This window comes from Lathamus discolor, chromosome 14 (genome assembly GCF_037157495.1).
Source record: "Lathamus discolor isolate bLatDis1 chromosome 14, bLatDis1.hap1, whole genome shotgun sequence".
NCBI lineage: Eukaryota > Metazoa > Chordata > Aves > Psittaciformes > Psittacidae > Lathamus > Lathamus discolor.
This window is the reverse complement of record NC_088897.1, coordinates 8222798-8242501: the sequence shown is the minus strand read 5'-3', so window position 1 is coordinate 8242501 and position 19704 is coordinate 8222798. Positions and strand designations below refer to the sequence as shown.

Sequence of the window (19704 nt, the reverse complement as noted above, 5' to 3'; positions counted from 1 at the left end):
CTGATAGTGTGCTCACTTCCACCTAAGTCTAACTCTTGCACCTGTGGCCACTTCCCTATGCAGGGGTGGGCTCAGTCATGGGTAAGTTGAAATAAATGCAGTAAAAATCTACTTTACGTAAGTGGCATCAATATTTGACTTAAGGTCATAGTTATCCCTTTTGTTGGCAAAGTTACAGAGGGCTAAATAAGCACAAGATAAAAATAAGCAATGCAAGAATGACTCTTTCACTTCCCTGTGTCTTCTGCATCTGTGCTACAGTCAGTATCCTCTGCCACTCCTAAGGCAAAAAGTAACAGTGCAAAGCTACAAAGACCTTCTTCAGTCATGGTTTGTAAATGTGGAGTGTTGGGCGCTTCTTGTCCCTGTCGGGTGTGCATGTGCTGTCTGCTGCTGCTGCAGGTCACAGGCTATGCATGGTCAGTGGAGGAGGCTCACATGGGTCTGCAACCTTTTGAGGCTTCTATTTGAGGAAAAAATAAAACCAGTTTTGAGCCCATGAGATAGGCACTTTTTAATTCCATTGGAGGGTGCCATGTCTGCTGGCTGAAACAACATGTAACACTTCATAGAAGTCCTCCAAAGCACAAACTTTGCTTGGCTGTTCTGAGCCTCATGGTCTCCCAACTAGGTCAGGGTTGTTCTCCAACGATTTCAGCGTGAGTTTGTACCCTCAGTAAACCTTCAGTTGTGGTGCATACTTTCTGGTAATGCTTAGCAGCACAAGGGAATTAAGCAATATGAAAATGCCTCGAGGAATACACTGTGAAGAAAGCATGCCCCACCTATATGCTACATTTTTTTGCTCAAGTCTGTTGACTCAAGTACTCTTTGGAGGGTGATCACCAAAACTGGGGAGGAACATTAACATTGTCATAATTTCAGGTGGAACTAATAGTTCAGTCATTTGATTTTAAGAACATCAAACCTTCCTGTTTAAAATAAATACATTTTTATCTTTTTGTTCCATCTAAATCTGGGGAATACTTCTTTCACCTTCCCCCTCCAAAGATCTGGTTAGACCTGTAGAAAATATGAGGGGAACAAAAATTCACCCACTATCAGGTCTTACACTGAGAGCTAAACTTTGCATCAACTATATAAGACACTAACTAAAAATAAAGTCCCTGCAAGCCCCTTCCATTTTCCATCAAGGTCTTCCTGGGAAGTAAGGGAAGCAAAACTGCAGGTGAACATCTACCAGTTGAAATGAGCCCTCAGATACTTTAGTTCCCCAAAATAAGAGACCTAAAATCTGCTGCAGTCAGGATGGCACTAGAAGTATTTTCTTCTGTGGGCTGAAGTTTGCAATTTGCAGCGTTTCCGAAGGGAGTTCTTTAGGCAGACACACACTGTATGTGCCCCATAGAAAGATCATCTTTTCAGGATACATTTTTCCTGTCTCAATTTCAACCCATTATTCTAATTAAAACCCTTTTTATTGTGCAAATCATCACCTCTCTTTGTCAATGCTCCAATTTTCTGTTATTCAGTGCTTAGCCAAGATACAGCTAACAATTTTTCCTCAAAAACAAGTCTCTTGAGAAACCTCTACCTATTTCCAGCCCTCAACTCCACGCTTCTGTATCTGTCTGGTAATGAGGGACATTGTCTTCCTTGTGTCTTCCTCTGTGCCAATTAAACACTCTTGGCTTCTCCCCTCTGACTAACAGGAACTGAGGACATGATCCCTTTTCTTCAGGTGGTTCATTATCCACATTCTCCTTTGGAATAAGAGAAACTGTCTGGGCTAAACCTACAATCCCAGCTTGGAAACAAATTACTTTTAGTGACATAGCTTAAAACTGCTCTTACTGGCTGAGTGAGTAGGAGCCTTCCTTTCAGTTCCTGTAATTGGGAGCTGCTCCTCCTGGCTGTGGAGTAGCCAGCTGACACGGCAATTCCAGGTGACAGGAGTTTTCATGCCAACATTCTGGTGACTAAAATGTTGATTTTAAAGGCTGATTATGACAGTGACCAAGAAGTACTGTGCTGGATGGCGATGAGTCTGAACCTCAGTGATTCCGTAAATATTCACGTCTCCTCATGTCCACCCATGGCCTGCCTATTGAAACAGGAAGTGTTACTAATAGTGATGTCACTCTGCCACAGTATCACAAACACACCAGAAAGAGAGGAAGTCCAGTGAGGTCATTTGGTTGCTCTTCCTTCCCAGAGAAACAGGATACTCTCCACCATGTATTTTGAATTGCTTCGTACAGTTTAACATCTGATGTAGGGGAAACTTGGTCCAGGATTTCTCTGTGGAAACTATGCCAGAGTCAGAAGGAATCCCAGTCTGCATGGTGTGGGTGATGGAAAGTGCTTCAGAGCCCTATAACCACATCAAGACGATCCAGTATGTCTATGCCGCATCTGGCAGCATCAAAGAAGACCTCTTCCTCCTAGGCCCCAGTAAATAAATGTCTGCTGCCTGATGGAGCAAAAAGATTTATAAGAAATATTCTTCACCACTATATAAGGTTCCTATTGATGGGGGTCTGAAAACTTCAAGCATCATAAACTGAATCCACTGGGCTTTATCCCTTCAGGCTATGGAGTTGGGAGGATCCCCTGTGTTTTGTAGCACAGCAGCACTTGCTGGGCACATACTGTGTGGATTTTTGAATATTGAGGACTCCAACAAAGATGCATGACTGAGTAGTATGCTAGCATGATATAGATGCCACAGAAGGGTGACAGGATTAGCTGGTATTTGACAAAGATAAATACGATTCTGCATAATGAATTTGATTAGAGGCAGCAAAGCAAGATCATAGGGAGAGGGGCTTTCCTGGGGCAAGTCAGTTATGGGGTACCTCACAGGGACTATGCAGCATCCCTACACATGGCATGGGGGCCCTCTTGTGGGCCTTGGTGTCTTCATGGACCCTATTAAAAACTACCAGTGTGCTGCCTGAGAGGGGATTAATGTTAATGTTTAATTAGAACAAGGGCTATCCAGCCTCCAGTGCCCGCAGCGGCAGAGGGCACAAACAACAGGCTGTGGGGCTCCAAGTTTTATTGCGTAGAATGTGTATTTTTCTCAACTAATTCAGAAATTACTGGAGCTTGCAAGACACAACAGTTCAGTCTGCATGGCTGACTAGATAAGCTGCACCTCAGGTACGGCAACACTGTAAAATGCTGAGATCATATTTCGCTTTTCCATGTGTTCATCAGTCTATTTTCAACTCACAGTGAAGTGTAGCCCAACTCACCTTTGTCCAGCTCACGTCTTCTTGCTGTCTCCCATCCCACACACGTTTGCAATCATTGCTAATTACAGTCATCACCCCCAGACAGGAGGTGAGCACATCAACAGCTTTCATTTCTTGTGCTTTTGTCCCACCGTGGTTATTGGGAGCTGGTGGATATACACACTGTCAAACCTGATCATCTCATATTAAGCACTTAGTGTAGACACAAATTAATATGTCTAATAATTGTCAGAGGACAAATTCTTACCACCTACAAGCCTTATGTAAACCACTGCTGTTTCTAACCATGTTCAGTGTGAAAGAACTATGCAAACTTCAAACTAAATATCCCCAAGCACTCAAGATATGGAATCTGCAAGATCGTGCAAAATCTGTCTGCCAAGGTGAGCAGAACCTCAACAAAACAACCCAAGTAAAGATAATCTATTGCAAAGCCATGCTCTTCCTCAGCCAGTGAGGTGGCTAGGAGTAGGAATAGGAAGGTGCTGGTCCTAGAAAAGCTATTCTTAAAGCACAAATGCTTCCTGACACACCACCTCTGTTTCCTGGGGCTTAATTGCAGCCATCCACCGTGAGAGTGAGTCTTTGCACTCTCCTTCACTTCAGAATAAGTACATCCCCCGCAGGCATCGCACCCAGTCTGCTTGAACAGAGACACACTTCCATTTCCAAAGGCAATTTTATGCACCCAGGTGGAAGGAAGATGAAGGATGAAGTAAACTGTGGCCAACAGAGCCCTGATCTGCTGAGTCTGAATAAATGTGTTCAACACCAGTTTGGAGTCACTGGCAAGCTTCACCTCCCCATCTGTAGGAAATAATTTCTGCCCATTGCAATAATTAAGTGATGATAGAGCTGGAAATTCAGAGGTTAGTAATAACCCACTCTAGGAAAGTGGGATAATTTTGTTTGCTTCCCAGAAAAAGACTTAAGGACTTAAAAAATGCAACCAAAAGCCCCACCAGTGCTGCCCTATCCCACAGCTACAGGGCATTTACATTTTTAACCACAGCACTGTACTGACGTATGTTTTCACTCTGAATTCCAGCATCTCTGGTTTGTATTAACAAGTTCCTTTCAGTCTTTATAAATCTGCTGGAGCAGAAAGGGACAAGAAGGCAGAGGTCGAAGTTCTGTTCAGGTTACTCAGGGCAGCTGATCTATCCTTCTGGATAGGCACTTGATGTAAATCAAGGTGGAATTCAAGCAATGGATTAAGTATCTACCCAAGCTAATAATTATGGGAAATGGATCCCTCCCAGGGAATACAGAAATTTTATGAATGCTTTCCAGCTATATCATGATCCTGGTGTGCTTTCAAGCATAGATTTGCCCTGGTTCACAAAGGCATGAAGATAATCAACTATGTTTTTCTGGTCAGCCCCTTTCTACATGTATTCTTAATAGCTTTAATAGTAAGTTATTTCACTGTCTCAGCCTGTCTTGTCTACTCAGCTGTACTATTTTACACGTAGGCTGTCTCTTGTCACATTCAGCATGGAGCATAATGAAGCCCTGAGTGGAAACTAAAGAGACTCCTACCAGGTGTTTAGAGATACACCTTTGCAATGGTATGCCATTGAACACACCTACTTTAAACATCTTTTGTGGTTTTCTTGTCCAAGAAACAAAAGCTGTTGGGTTTAAATGCAGACTTTTTATTTTTTTTTTTCCTAAAGCAATTCTTTCAAATCTTTTAGGAAGTTTCTCTTGTGGTATTCTACAAACTCTATGAAAATAAACTTACATTTGTTCTAAATGATGTTAACAAAAGAAACAAGCCCTCTAGGTGGTGCTACTATTTCGAATAAAGCAGCTGGATGCTTGAAGGTTTCTACATCGCTGTGGTACACTGTGAGAAAGAACACTGAAAAATCCTGGCCCCAGTAAAAGAACTGATGTCAAATAACCCAAAACTTCATCTAACAAGTGTTAGCAGTGAAGGGCAGTCTGGATGTAAATATAGTAATTGCTTCTCTTTAAGAATGTGTTTCAGTATCTTACTAAATGCAGAAACATTACAGGATGTATTGATGAAAATTATCTTTCAATGGTTGACTCAGCTTTCTATGTCTTTAGTTTCCAGTTTTCCCAATAATTTGCAACTGACTCCTCCAGCGTACATACAATTCTTCAGCTTCACTGACTCATATGAATATTCCCTGACTGCAGTCGTTGCATGTGGCACAGGCCAAGCATGACAGCTTTCCCTGGCGAAAGCTGCATGCTCTGGCTTAATTTCACAGGAGTACTTTAGCACAATTGTACTTCAAATACAGCCACTGAAACAGCGCACATACTTGACCTGGAACATAGTTAAAAACCTTGTTGGCTTAAGGATATTTGTATATGCATGCTTTACTTGGGCATTAAAGGCTGTTAAGTGCTTTAGTTATACATAACAAGGAAAGAAGGTAAAACAATTCACCTTTTCTTGCTCAACGCAGCTGCACAGGTCTAGTACTGAAATATTGGGCCAGCTGCCTATAGGACAGATTTTCTGATCCTTAGTTCCTTTCTGGCCAGCCACTTTCCCAGAGCATGCCAAAGTTTCTCCTATTCTTTCCTCTCTTTCCAGGGCTCCTATCTGTACTTTTTGAACATCTGCCTATTTTCTCTCTGATATTGTTCCTGATTATCTTTCTAATCCAGCCACATGGATTTGCAGCACCAGATTTCTTTCCCCGTGCGGCTGCTGTCAAAGTAAAGAACAAAAACTTTCTGATTTCAAGATTATTATTGTTATACATTATTATACATCTGACCTTTGAAACGTATATTCGCTATAAGCACTATCTCTTACTTTGTGCAAAGTTCATCTGTTATCTAAATAAATGTCAAATTTGGGATCTTGTTAAGCCTTCAGCCTCACTAACAGTAACTGTGAATTCTGGAGTTTACTCAGACAGTGTAAGAGAAACATTTATTTCATTGATTTCCACTAGTCAACCTTTAAAATTTCATGGAGTATATTTGCTCTTGTGTATGAGAAAAGAGTAACAACATCTCTAGATTATACATTGTTTTGTTTTCTTTCACTGTGTCCCCATTTATTTATCTGCTTTCCAGGAAACATTCCTCATAGGAAAGTATCTCTGGGCTCTTGGTGATTTTTACTGCTCTTTTACACCTCCTTCTCCAATTTTGTAACAGTTTGGTTTTTGAGGCTGCAAAGCCACCAAACTGGGGCTATAACTGCTCACAAAAATACTTTCTAAGACAAGAAAGAGAATCAAAAAGCAGACAGAAAGTATGAAATCCACTCTGTTCAGTATCAAGTGATAACCATTTTTCTCTAGGTGATCTTGTTATTTTCAGGTTATCAACAGAATATGCACAGCCCCTGACCACTTGCACCATCCTGCAAAACTTTGTCAAGTTCCTGTTAGCTAACAATCAATGCAAATGTCAGCTCAGATCTCAGAAATGCACGAAGGCACTTGCAAAGAGTAAAAGAAATGGATGAAGACTGGCAAAATCTGCACTAAAAAAGTGCACTTACAGACAGCTCTGAAATGTGGGGAAATCTCAATTTATTTATTTATAAAACAAAACAAAAACCCCCAAACAACTATGGAAACTGTTTCCAATACTTCACAGAGAGCCTAGATGCAAATATCTAGCCAAGTAAATACAGACCAAGCAGTACAGACAGTTTCTTGCTGATTTATATTAAAAATAACCATGAAGGCATGAGCTTAAAGAACAAGCAGTTTATTTAGCATACTTCATGAATCCTTGCACACTGTAATTTCCCCATTCCTCTATCTTTTTCCAGAAATCCCTGTTCTTATGAACGAAGTGCTTTAGTTGTCCTGCTTGTGAGAACCAACACAGGCAACTACAATTAACCTTCTTAAAAATAAAATAAGATTAGACTGACTTTGGAAGTGACTCCTTCAACGTCTCAGAATATTCTGGCTCATAATAAGGTTCCAAAATAGGTTTTAATTTGACTTCTTCTGGTAGTTTTTGTGTCTCTTCTCTCCTGCTTCCATCTCTTAAAAGCGGAACCAATGTTTTCCAGTTTTTCCCTGAAACTAAAAAGGAAAGGAATGGTTAATTTTTCACCCTCCACAGAAACAGAAGAAATTATGCAAGTGGTTTAAATAGGAAGCTAATGAAATAAGAATAAAGAAGCAGGAAGAAATGGTTTTGTGGTTTTCTTCCCCATACTGTTCCATGAGCTTTCCATATTTCATCTGGTAAACACCAGCAGAGACTGATTGCATAGTTAAATTATTCTCTGCTGGATGCTGAGCTCCCAAACTACAGGGTTTGGGGTCTCTGAAGTACCTTCCTGGCTATCTGGCTGCTATTCTACACTGTTCCATCTCCTCTGGATTTACACACATTATCTACCTCATAAAAATCTACAATGGGAATGATGAATCCACGGGGTTTCTATTCCAGTGAGTGAAACTGCTATGTGAATAATGAGCCCACTTAATCCTTTACATTTTGTGATGACTAAAAATGCCATTAACTTGGCTACTGCCATTATCATTAAGTGCATAAAACTGAGTGCCCTCTAACAATTAATTGATACTGCTTCTATTACCAGTGTCAAACCCACACTAGGATTTAGGTTCCTGAAACCCTCACCTCTGCCAGGCTTAATAGAGTAACTGGGATTTCGTTTGAGGTCCCCAGAGCATCCAGGGTCTTCATTGATTATGCCCAAATTAGTATTCCATGTGGACCAGTTCACTTCATCAACCCTAGGGAGAGAACACAAAACCAGTATCTATTCTAAGGGTCACCAGACCACTCCAGAATGAGTTTAGATCACAAACTGCCACCGCTCAAGCCTCAGATCTGACCCAGAAAACAGATTAAACTGATTACTGTAGACAGTATAAGTACACTACTTCTCGGAGTGCTCCACAGGAAAAGTTCTGCTTCCCATCACCAAACACCTTATTGCTATTTGTCTACAAAAGATTGTTCATCTGACATACAAACAGGTTACCTAAAGCACCATCTGTAATCATCTTGGCCATCAGGTGTGACCCCGACCAAGACTTGCTTCCCAGACCGGAACGAGCGCCTCACACAGTTCAAGTAGCTGTTCTCAATATCCAAGATTGTGATAGCCCTCTACAGGTAAAAGAAAACAGAACACTGAAAGGCTGCAGTTTCAAGGTCCCTCTGTTAATATGTCATTAAAAATGATGAATTATTGCCCTGTGATTAAATTCCCTTTCTTACCTCAAACAAAAACTGATATGCCTTTGAGGTTCTGGTAAAGACTGTTTTTCTCCTTGCGTAATCCCTGTCTCCATAGTCTGATAAGGATTTTCCATCATCAAAAGCCCAAATAATTTTGTCTAATAACAAAAGTACTTATTTTCTTAAATTATGAACATCTCTGGAACACTGGGAACATCTGCTCAGGCAAAGCATCAAATATGCATAGAAAAGGAACCAATATAGTTTTTTTAGGAGCTGTTCAGGGGAATCGGAAAGCAGCAGTGACCTGATATTTAAATACCTGTCAGTTCCTAAAGATTCTTTCTAAAATTTCTTATGGTTCCCCATACCCTCTTTCTTGGATAACAGCCTCACAGAACCAATGTACCTGGAGTTTCCAGATGCTCTTGCTCTCCTGCGCAATTTTGCTCACAGTTTCCCCCATCAGTGCAATAAGCATGTTGAGCAGGAGGATGTATGTAAGGATGACATAAAGAACCAAAAGGATGACAAACACTGACTTGAACCTGTAGTTCTCTGTGAACTCCAGGTCCCCCATCCCAATAGTGAACTTGAAGAGCTCCAAGCAGGTATAATACAGACTGTTGTATGATGTGCGGCCTCGTTTCACGTGGCAGCATCGGGAATATTCAGAGCTATTTGTATCCTGCCCCTCATTGTCATCTTCAATTAAAGTCACCACAGCTGTTGCAAAAGAGGAATCACATATGCAAGATGAAAATACAATTTGGAATCATAATTCCATTGCAAGCAATGAAAGTGAGGATAAACATAAGACATTTTATCTTCATGGTTACTGTCCCCAGAGAAACCGCTCTATAAAATATTTGCCAGAACTGACACCCTCTCAGAAGATGCTGTCTCGGTTTTAGCTATATAGAACAGGATGACTGTTTTTCTGTCAGGTTTGCAAAGCAGTTGGAGACCCAGGGATGAAAAGCTGACTGAAACTACTACAGATAATTGTTATTCTGAAGAGATATTTTTTTTGTAATTAGGTTAATTTGTTAGTTTTAGTCGGAAACAAAGTCAAAGCCACTTGAAACATAAGACCTTCTGAGATTCTTTAAGGTAAGAAAAAGTAACTCCAAGTATGACCTTACCTGTAGAAAATCCCAAGAGGAATACTAGATAGACAAACATGAAGCGACATAAATCTCTAAGGATCATCTGTAAGATGGAAAAAGAGTATTTTTTATACTATTAGAACTTGAATATAAACTACAAAAAAGCCTAGTAGAAAATACTGCTTCAGCTCAAGAAGGCACATTTACTGTGAGTGGTTGTTCGTGCACTGAACAGCTGTTTATCCTGCTGAGATAACAGAACTTTAATACAGAAAACATTTTTCTCCGTTACTTATGCAACAGTTTACACATGCAAGACATATGCATGCCAATTAATTTCATCTTTGTGAGGATAAACCACATTAAGACAATTTCATCTTTCTTCCCCTCTTGGGCTAGCTGTCTACATCATACATAGAGATTTATTAGCCAACTACTGCCTCTTAGACAATTGCCCTGTTTGGTAACATTTAAACTATACCTAAAGAAATTTCCAGCTGATAGAAGGCTGTGCCATTTCCCACCACACCGGTCTGCACTGTTCTCAGTCTACTTTAATCCATCCCTATCCAACTGTAGTTATTTTGAAGCACAGGGGTTAATAATAATACCACAACTACTATAAAATACATGGATGAGGAACAGGACATTTTTCTACATAACTTAAAATCGGACCATTGAATTCAGAAAATAATGACCAAGTGCAGTAGAGTGGTGTGAGATTTCCCACTGACATCATCGATGTAGATATGGCAACTTCTCTCCTGGAAACAGGGCTGTTGGCAGCAGTGTCCTAATCTGAGCACTCTGCTGGTCTCATCACTCACTCACTGAACTAACCTTGGCAATCATGACAGAGTAAATACCCATCTGTTGGAAGCCACGGGTGTAGTATAGCATGTTTGCCCAGCCTAGTGCCAAGGAGAAGACCATGGAAGCCACATACAGTTCCTGGCCACAGAAGTACAGCACCACAGAGCTCAGGAGGAGCAAGGAGTGAACAAAGCTGAAAGAAAAGCATGGTCTGAATGCATGAGGTAATACATCAGAACGAGGGATTCTCCAAAACACAAAGGTACCTTGGAAGACATTTCCTCTCCCTTCATTCTTTCCCTTCTTAAACTCTAAAATTCCTCTTGCAATCTACCCAGTTTGCCCACAAGCAAATTCCTGTAGTCTCATCCCTGCTCTTCCTTGTTACTGGAGGAAGGAAAAGCCCCTGAAAACACCAGTTTCTTCAGCACTCCCACTCCTTCCACAGACCCATGAAATTGCCCTGTTTAATTGCACTCCACCTAGGAGGAGAAACAGCCCAAATTATTGAGAGGCAAAGCTCCCTTGAGGAATAGGAGGATTTCTGCACATCCAATGCATACAACTTAATTGCAAGCCCAACTTGGAGATCTGTTCCTAACTCTGCTGCATGATACAGTTACTGAACTTTAGACACTTCATTTGCTTTACCTCCCAATCAGGTACTGATCCAGACCTGCTTGTTCCACGTGCTATGTTATCCACTGTCAATTATTTTGTAAGGACCCAGGAAATTACAGCAAAGCATCTACCAACTACAAATGGCTTCAGCCAAAGCTACAGATCTCACACACTGAAATGCAATCAAAGATATTGGAGCTTACAAAAGAACCTCACTGTAGCTGTCAACTATCAGTGTCCTGAATGATGGGCGCCTCTGCACGAAATACTGTATCTGGAAAGAAAAAGAAAAGGGGGAATGAAGACCAGGTTTGCATCCATGGAGGGATTAAGTATCCCATGTGAATGTATCAACTAAGCACCAATACCTATACCGGGAAGCTGGTACCTATTAAGCATCTCCCAAAATAGCTGAAAACCAACACAGGCACAAGATCTAGGGAGGACTCTTACAGTGGTACTTGGTTTCTTTTTCATCTGGCACCTCTTTTGAAGACAACAACCTACTCAGTCACTGGTTTGAGGACTGTGTTTTACTGCACACTCCCCATTGGCTGCCAAGAGAAAGCAGGGGGACTTTAAGTTATGACAGGTGATCTTTAATAGAGGCCTGGCTATTTGCACCATCCCATTTTTAAGCCTTGACTACACTAATTATCGAGATGCTCACTGGCTTCTAAAGATAGTATTTTTTATACAATAGATGGAACTGTACCTTAGCTCATTAGTAACTGAAGAACTCCTAATCAGGACAAGAAAAAAAGATTTGTAGCTCTCAGCTACAACAAGGATCATTGTAGCAGCCAATGCTAATGAATAGGAAAGGCATGTCTGATTCTCTCCTACACCAACCCAAACAGCAGAAGGAAAAGTTGCAAATATCTTACCCCTCTGAGAAAAAAATAGAGACCTCCCAATACACTCAGGATCTCTCCAGTCACTCGAAAATATTCCCCAGTGCTGTGACCAAACGTGAAGGGAGGCTGTATAAGACAGAAAGATAGATATGTTCAGCAGAACTGGAGACAGGAAAAACCTGGCCTTGCCAGCAGCTGAAAGCAACTGTATTTCTGAGGGAACACATTAATTTTCTGAATGGGTTGCAGCAAGGGGGCAAGACTGGGAGCCAGCAGGGTCAAAACCTCCCCCCTATTCTCAGGAAAGAGGAAAATCCTGAAGTTAAGAGCATACATTCAAATGGGAGGCAGATCTGGGATATCACGCACTGGGTGGTTCCCCTAATATATGCCAAGAGTAAATTACCTTCTCTTTCTTCTCTACAGGTCTGTAGTAGGCTGCTGCAGTGAGGATGATAATGTGCAGGGTATAGACAAAGAAGTTGAAGTAAAATAAGTGTTTGACAAACCGGTCCCACTTGTCTTGTAGCAGCCTGTTAAGGGGTTCCACCAGCAGCATCTCATGACGGTTCTGAGTGGAAGGAAAAAGAGAAGAATCTTGACAGGACCAGTATATAGTAGGCTCTGGAAACAGCAATGATATTCATCTTCAGCAAATGTTCCCTCTAGTACTCTTAAACTCAGGAGGGGAGATTGCTGTTTTACAGAACTAAGGCAAAAGAGCTGGTGCTCTTCCCCAACAGTGAATAAAATGCCAAGGAGGTGCATACTCACTGGGGTTTCACTGCTGTAGGCAATAATCTCAAGCACTGAATTTTTTTCACATGTGTCTATACAGGACAGGTCATAAAGGGATGAGTGGACAGGTCCATAAGCCCATTCAGTGAACTTCCTAGACAAATGTCTGCACTCAGGATCTTTGATCTCTCGTCTGAGGATGTAAGCGAAAATCTAATTGCAAAAGAACAATACAATCAACATTTCAGTGCTAATGGACTTCTAGTTCCTTGGTATCTCCACAAGACAGGATGGCTAATTTCTCCCTAGATTAACTGAAGTCAAATGACTGGAACACTCCAGAGATCAAAGTCTGAAGTAAACACTATTAATTTTCTGACTGGATGCTGGGAGACGAGCAATACAAATACCACTTACAACTTGCCATGACTGGTGTCAAAACTGCAAGAGAAAAGCAGAGAAGTATGTTACACATCTCTGAGCATGCAGCTGTTTGGAATGGGGACTGCCAAAAGATGAGTTATATCAGCCAGTCAGAAGTACAGGGCCTTTAGTGGTTCAGATGACAGCAGAGACCCACTTTCTGTTTCCACTTGGGCTGCCTGCATACCAGTGGTGTATGAGTAATGCAAGCTGGGCACAGACACACACACTTTGTAGCCTTTAAGTTTGGTGGTTGAAAACTATACAGTTTTGCATGTTAAACTGCAGCACTGGTTCCTCTTAACTAAAAGGCCCTAACAATAAGCAGTGATAAAATCTGTCCTACATAACTATTTTGCGTGTACTCTGTATAACTTGGTACAGTAATGAGACAGTTAATGAGACAGACATTTGCTCACCTACCCCTATCTTCCCTGTTTTGGCTGCCAGAGTTAAAGGAGTAAGCCCTTTCTTGTTGGTGAGTTCTTCTAGCTTCAGGATTGGATTAATTTTGGCACCAAGGATCAATATGTTATTGTACATCTTGGTAACAAACTTGGTATTATCCTTAGTATTATCTGCAATCTCCACCAGTGTGTGAAGGACCATGTTGCCCATGGAGTCCTCAGCAGCGATGTTGGCGGCCTGATAGGGGTTCTCAAGGAGGAATTTCACAATGCAAAGCTGGTTGGTGCAGGCAGCCAGGGATAGAGGCAGCTCCCCTATGGGCAAGCAATGGGAATGAGTTATCAGAAAGCCCATTATTACACATACATAAACAGAAAGATCATGTTGTTTTCGTCTTTCACTGTGAGGTCAATTTCTCTGTATAACAACGATCACCAAGTTTTGTGACAGTTGTTAGAATCACATCTGCACTGGTTTAACTGCATCACAGAAACATGGCTCCTTAAAAAAGCACTGGAAGGACAGCTGACAGAAGGTTACAATCTTTCAAATGATACAGTGCTCAGACACCAAGCTCACACTGAACACCACCAACTACCAACTGTGCTTTCTTATAAACTCAGCCTCTGGGAGGTAATATTTGGACTAAATGGTTAAGTAGCCCATCTGGTACTTCTGAGTCTTCAGTCCCACATAAACAGGATTATTTAACAGCTTGCATCTGGGATTATTGATTGAGTTATCCTAGCATTAAGCCCATACTGTGCCCACCCCTACCAAAATAAAAGCCAGGTTTCCCTTTGATTTTCCTGAAGAACTCCCCACAGGCTCTTGCATGAACATCTGCTCCATTCTGGACCAAGAGCTTCACCAGGTACATGTTCCTTCTCTCAATGGCGATGTGAAGTGCAGTCTGGCCTACAGAGACATTCATCAGACAAAATCTTCAACATTTAATACAGATAGAGAGCTTTCACGCACGACAATTTGTTCAGCTCCATGTAAGATGGTGGAACTGAGAGCTTTGCAGAATAAAAAGCTCTGTAATTGAACAAAAAATGATGGCACAGAGACCAAATGCAAGTCCCCTGAGCTTGCTATTAAATCACTTTATATAAAAATGGCAGAATATTGCACCTTACAAAACACTGCCCTAGAATGAATGCACTGATTGTTAATCACACACTGGAACTTTGGCTGCTGCATCCTCAGGCATAAGGCCTCATGCAGAAGGCTGTTTGAAAGCCCTGCCTAACCCTATCTTCAGACTTAACACCAAGAGTATTCACTGTAGCAGTCGTTTCTCTTACCCTTGTAGTAATTGTCCGTATACTCTGCGTTAACGAACTCTTTCAGAGTTCCAGTTTTCTTTGCAATATCCAGCAGCAAGGGAATAGTGTCATTTTTCCCATCATGTAGATTCAGCATGGCTTTCAGTAAGCAGGTTTTCCCAGTTTCTGGCTCTATAGCACAAAAAAATTGAAGCTATATAGAAGTGGTTGCAAGCCTCCTATCTACTCCTGGGCATGCAGGAATTAATGAGCTTCTTTGCAAGAGCTCATACAGGGTTTGACAGAAAATTGCAACTTTTCTGAATTCTCCTGTAACCTTACAATCAATGTATTGCCCAGTCAATAAGGAAGCACTGGCTATTAGAGGACCTCCTGCAGACACTGAACACAATTACGGTTTTGAATTTTAATCTCAGGAGCACTGCTAGAAGGAAGAGAGGGCAACTTAAGGTATGTGAAATTAAAGGGTACCTTTGAACTCATCATCTGTGAGATGCTTCAAGGTTCTATTAAGGTAGAGTAGCAGATCATCCAGGTCCCTTGTGTTGCCTTGGGCTACAGCATCAAAGATCCTTCTGCGGTCATAAAATTTAAAAGCCTTTTCTGAGCAGCCTGTGATGGAATCTGTAGATAGGAGCCTAACAAGGGAGAATTTCAGTTACTTGAAGTCAGATATTTAGAATACTTTTTATAAACTACCAGAATACTATTTTTCATTTGCTTGTGTGAAATAATAAGCACTAGAGATGGATCTGCAAAGTCTGTGAGGTCAACAAAGTCTGCAAGCAACTGTCCTGATAAATTTACGTTATCTGTTGCTGAAAGTTGAGAACAAGGCTTAACAGAGGTATTGAAGTACAACAGCCTAACTGCAGGCTGGGAGCCAGGCAAGCCCACATTATCATTCTGAACGATGTCCGTTCACTAAATAGAATAAAAGTCTACCGCTAAATTTGGGCAAAATATCCATGGAATACATTTTCAGAGATGTCAAGAGACAACAGCTATTGTCACTTTCAGATGCAACATTCCTTATTTTGGCATAGAAAAGACTGAAACTGAAAAAAATGGGCACACTCATGGAGAGAACAAATGCTGCTCTAAGAAACACAGTCTGCAGCTGTCAAACCATTCATTACAACCACATCTTGCAAGGCAAACTTACTTGTGAAGTTTCCCCCTTTCCAAATTGGCATGAAATTTGATGACAGAAGGTGCCAACAGGTGATCCATCTGGTACAAGGAGTCCATGGGAGCCATGTCCTTATCACTATCCCCCATCACAAACCTCCCACGTCTTGCAAAGATGTTGCTTTTGGGTGGCTGGACCTTGGTGCTGAGTGTACTCTGGAGGCTGTCAAGTGTTTCCAGTGTGGAGTCCTCCCCATCTGTGTGTTCATCTGTCGCTTCAGATTCCTCCATGTCAGAACTGCCAAATTTCTTCATCTTCCCAAGAATAGAAGACATGATGAGCAAGCAGCCTGTGGGGAATGACACAAACACCTCAAGTCAGCACTTCACAGGGCTATGAGTCCCCCTTTTGCCTAGAAGTACTCTCCAGAAACAGCAGGGAATGGACTGGTTACTCTCATCTTAGAAGTGAGACAGATAGACACATTCACTAGAGAAGTGAAACAGTTTAGTAGATCATTATCTCTATGCTGTTTGTTACTGTCCCCACTGCCCTTACCTATTTCAGAATGGAGAAAGCAAGTCAGAGTGCCCTCAATCTTGCCAGCAACCCCACTGCAGACCTGACTACTTCTGTTTAAAATTAGTGCCTCATTCCCCACCCCCCAGTCATTGTTAAAGCCAGAACAATCTTTATTTTTCTTCTCTACTTTCTGTTTTGTGCCACAATATGTTCTCAGGGTTTTATCAGGCACGTGAAAAATGCCAGGTGTGCCATAACAGCAGCTCAGGGATGCTGAGCACTGAGGGCTTCCTGCATGTTGGAAAATTATCACTTAATGGCTTCACCAGAATTACAGCAGTGCCCAATGAAAATTGGAACGTGTGATTCTTGAGAGATGAGTGTCACCTCAAACATGAGATAGAAAGGGAAAGGTTACCACAGATAAGAGGTGACTGCAAAACCACACGTCTGATCTTGTCTGATTTACAACCACAAAGAATTAGACACAAGTTAACAAATATACTATACTGAAAGTAAAGCAGGCTTTTCCTGCTTTCTTACCGAACTGTTTTAATCAGACAGATGTTGGTCTTTATGCCACTGAAGGCAAAATATTCTGGAACTCCAACAGTGGAGACAGGAATGCATAACATCTGAACTGCTTTTAGAGCTCTGATCAGCCTTAAAAACATACTCTGAACTCCCAGGTTGCTTGGAAATCTTACAGCTTTGAGCACAGGAATGTTACAAAACCTTTAAGAAGCCTTCAATTATAAACCAAATTATAGTAGTCACTAATTTTATCTGTATATTCAGTGTGAAAACAACATCATAAACATGCATCAAGGTTGTTTCTTGTCACAAAAATATTCTGAGGGTTTGTCTGCAAACCTACACTATACATTAAAGCTGAATTTTCACTTCCGTAAGACTAATTAATATTTACATTAAGGGTCACTTACATTTTTCTGTGCAAGCAGGATAGGAAAGAAACCTTTGTCAGGCATTTGCGTTTTCTATAATTTTGTACAATACACATGTAAAGAAAACATGAATTTGCAAACTTGCACATTTAGGGTTACTGGAAGCACCACAGTGTAGTACAGACAAAATACTAATGTCTTCTGTGCTCACCTTTCAAGTTCTTTGTGTCCTCAGAATCACTCTGAAAGAATAAACATAGTATCTTATTAGCTTAATTGTTCTATAAATAAGAAATCACATAGAAAAATATTTCTATTTGGAATATGATACTAAAAATAGAGAAGAACAATTACTGCAGTGAAAAAGCTATAGTTTTATAAAAAATACACTGGAAATACAGCCATGTACAGTTTTAATTATTTGTCTTATTTAAATTACTATGGATTGAGCCAAAACTATCAGTGAGATGGCTATGGAAAATGGAATCCCTTGTCTTCCACTGAATAGGTGCAGTATTAAAATCCACAGAAGAGATCCAATCCTGTCCCCCTGGCAATTTGCTCAAACCTAGGTTAGTCACGATGCGTGCTTTCATTTCTCAACCCTGTTGTTAGTATCTTTGGTAACAGAGACAGAGCTGCATTTCCTCAGGAGTATCAATTTGCAAGGGAAATAAACTTCACAATTCTGTGGAAGGAATCTTAAAAAACCAAAATTATAATAATTATATAGCCTAAAAAATTCATAACCTACCTGAACTCTTTGATTCCTGGGAGCACTGAAGTTCAATACAATAAATGAGACAAGGAAATATTTATGACAGTGTCTAACCACACCAGAACTTACAATAAATAATAATGAGACTTTACAAACAGCTAACGCTGTGCTATTCAAATATACACACAGAGCTTACAAATACTGCACAAAATCCTGTCTTCTGAAAAAATAGTCCAGTCAATAGTCTGTATATGCACCCTCTGATCTACAGAAATTTGGTGCCGGATATTCCTCTTCCAAGGTGCCTGGACTGAAAAGCCCTCAGAGTTTGCTTCTCCATTTGTCTGCAAAAGTGTTCTATGTGTCTGATGATTTTTAGAATCAAGGGAAGTTCACCAGAACAGAGAATAGAGTCATAAGATCATTAAGAACAATTCTGGAACCAGAAGCATCAGCAGCTTTTATTCCCAAGAGTTTAGCAAAGCTCTTTACAAGAATTGCAGTAAGTTGCTGTTGTTTTTCCCTCCCCTTTAATTGCATTTAGTAATGGATATTCTCCAGATTTCCTCTTCATAAATACACTCAAGCTTGCAAAAAAATCCCAAACCACCAGACAGCAATTGTCTCTGTGGGTCACAGTTTCAATTCAATTTACCAAACAGTGTAACACATGCCACAGCTCTTATCTGAGATCAGTCATCTTTCTGGACACCTTTCTTGGGTGTAAAGCCCCACCAAGTATTTTAAAGATATGCTGATTCTGGACAGAGCTGAGGAAGACAGAAAGTCCTAAAGCCATTCTATCATTCCACATTCCTAATACGTTTTAATTACTATTTATATGTATGTAGCAGCTTCTAAACATTAATGTCATTAGGAAAAAAAGAATCCATATCTAATCCAGGATGGATCTAACACCCTGAAAAATGAAAAGCTGTGTCATACATTGTTAAATATATGGTTTGTGTAAGAACCTTCTGCCAAAATCTAGTTTAGAGAAATAGCTTTTTCTCTAGGCTGAGGCTGTAGCTGTTAGACTAGAAGCAACCTCCAAAACTTCCAGCTCCTGACATTTCAGGTTTGAATATGAAATTATTCAATGAAATGATGTAGTTTATGTTTTGAAAAAAGGTAACTATCTTTCTATCTTGCCATCTATCTATCTATACATAAAAGAATAACGTATTTGCCTATTTAATAGCAAACTAATTATACTACTTAAAACACCCTAAGGCATTGTACTCTGAAGAAATAAAATGCCTATTTATTAATGCATAAGTACAGATTACCAATAAGGAAGGTTGTTAGCTGGTGCTCCTGGAGCTTTGCTGAGAAGAGCTAACTCCGCCATTCCAAAGCAGAGACTCAGTAAGAAAGTTAGAAGGATCAGTGGAGGATGTCCCTTATTCAGTCTCTAGGTTCCTCTTGGTCCCTTTTGTTAAATGCTTCTTTTCTCTCTTCCCATACCAGGCATTAGCTCCTCTCAGTCTTCCCGTGCTCTAATGCACACAGTTCAGGAGCTTTCTGCTATGTTTTGATGCCTCCTTGACCTGTATTTCTTGTGAAGATCTTATCTGCTTCTTAGCAGCAGCACTCCATTGCTTTTTGCAACAGTTGTTGGGACATACCATATTCCATCTCAGCAGGGACCTGGTTTAAAGATATAAACTTATAAGATGTGGATGCTTATCAAAATAGGCCAGTTAGAAACAAGAAGGAACTTTCTTTCGTGGGTCTGCATCCAACCTGCTGCACAGGCTTCGTGCAATTTCT

At 40.7% G+C, this 19704-nt stretch overlaps 1 protein-coding gene across 6 annotated transcripts; it reads right to left on the bottom strand.

The window, feature by feature from the left end:
* Positions 1 to 6919: 6919 nt before the first annotated feature.
* On the bottom strand, positions 6920 to 19472 carry TRPV1 (transient receptor potential cation channel subfamily V member 1). 6 transcript variants are annotated; one of them, XM_065694652.1, is made up of 17 exons: positions 19221 to 19472; positions 17425 to 17455; positions 15820 to 16135; positions 15126 to 15292; positions 14673 to 14825; positions 14134 to 14280; positions 13378 to 13676; positions 12568 to 12744; positions 12200 to 12364; positions 11824 to 11919; positions 11140 to 11210; positions 10343 to 10508; positions 9539 to 9605; positions 8803 to 9119; positions 8194 to 8321; positions 7827 to 7942; positions 6920 to 7261 (listed from the first exon to the last, which is right to left on the bottom strand). In XM_065694652.1, exons 3-17 carry the CDS (start codon positions 16119 to 16121, stop codon positions 7095 to 7097), a joined length of 2538 nt encoding a protein of 845 aa, XP_065550724.1. In that variant the 5' UTR covers positions 16122 to 16135; positions 17425 to 17455; positions 19221 to 19472; the 3' UTR covers positions 6920 to 7094. The 6 variants fall into 6 exon arrangements, 5 of the variants coding, with proteins under 5 accessions (XP_065550724.1, XP_065550727.1, XP_065550725.1 ...); XM_065694655.1 differs by having other exon boundaries at positions 14140 to 14280; XM_065694653.1 differs by having other exon boundaries at positions 19399 to 19469.
* Between the last annotated feature and the right edge of the window lie 232 nt (positions 19473 to 19704).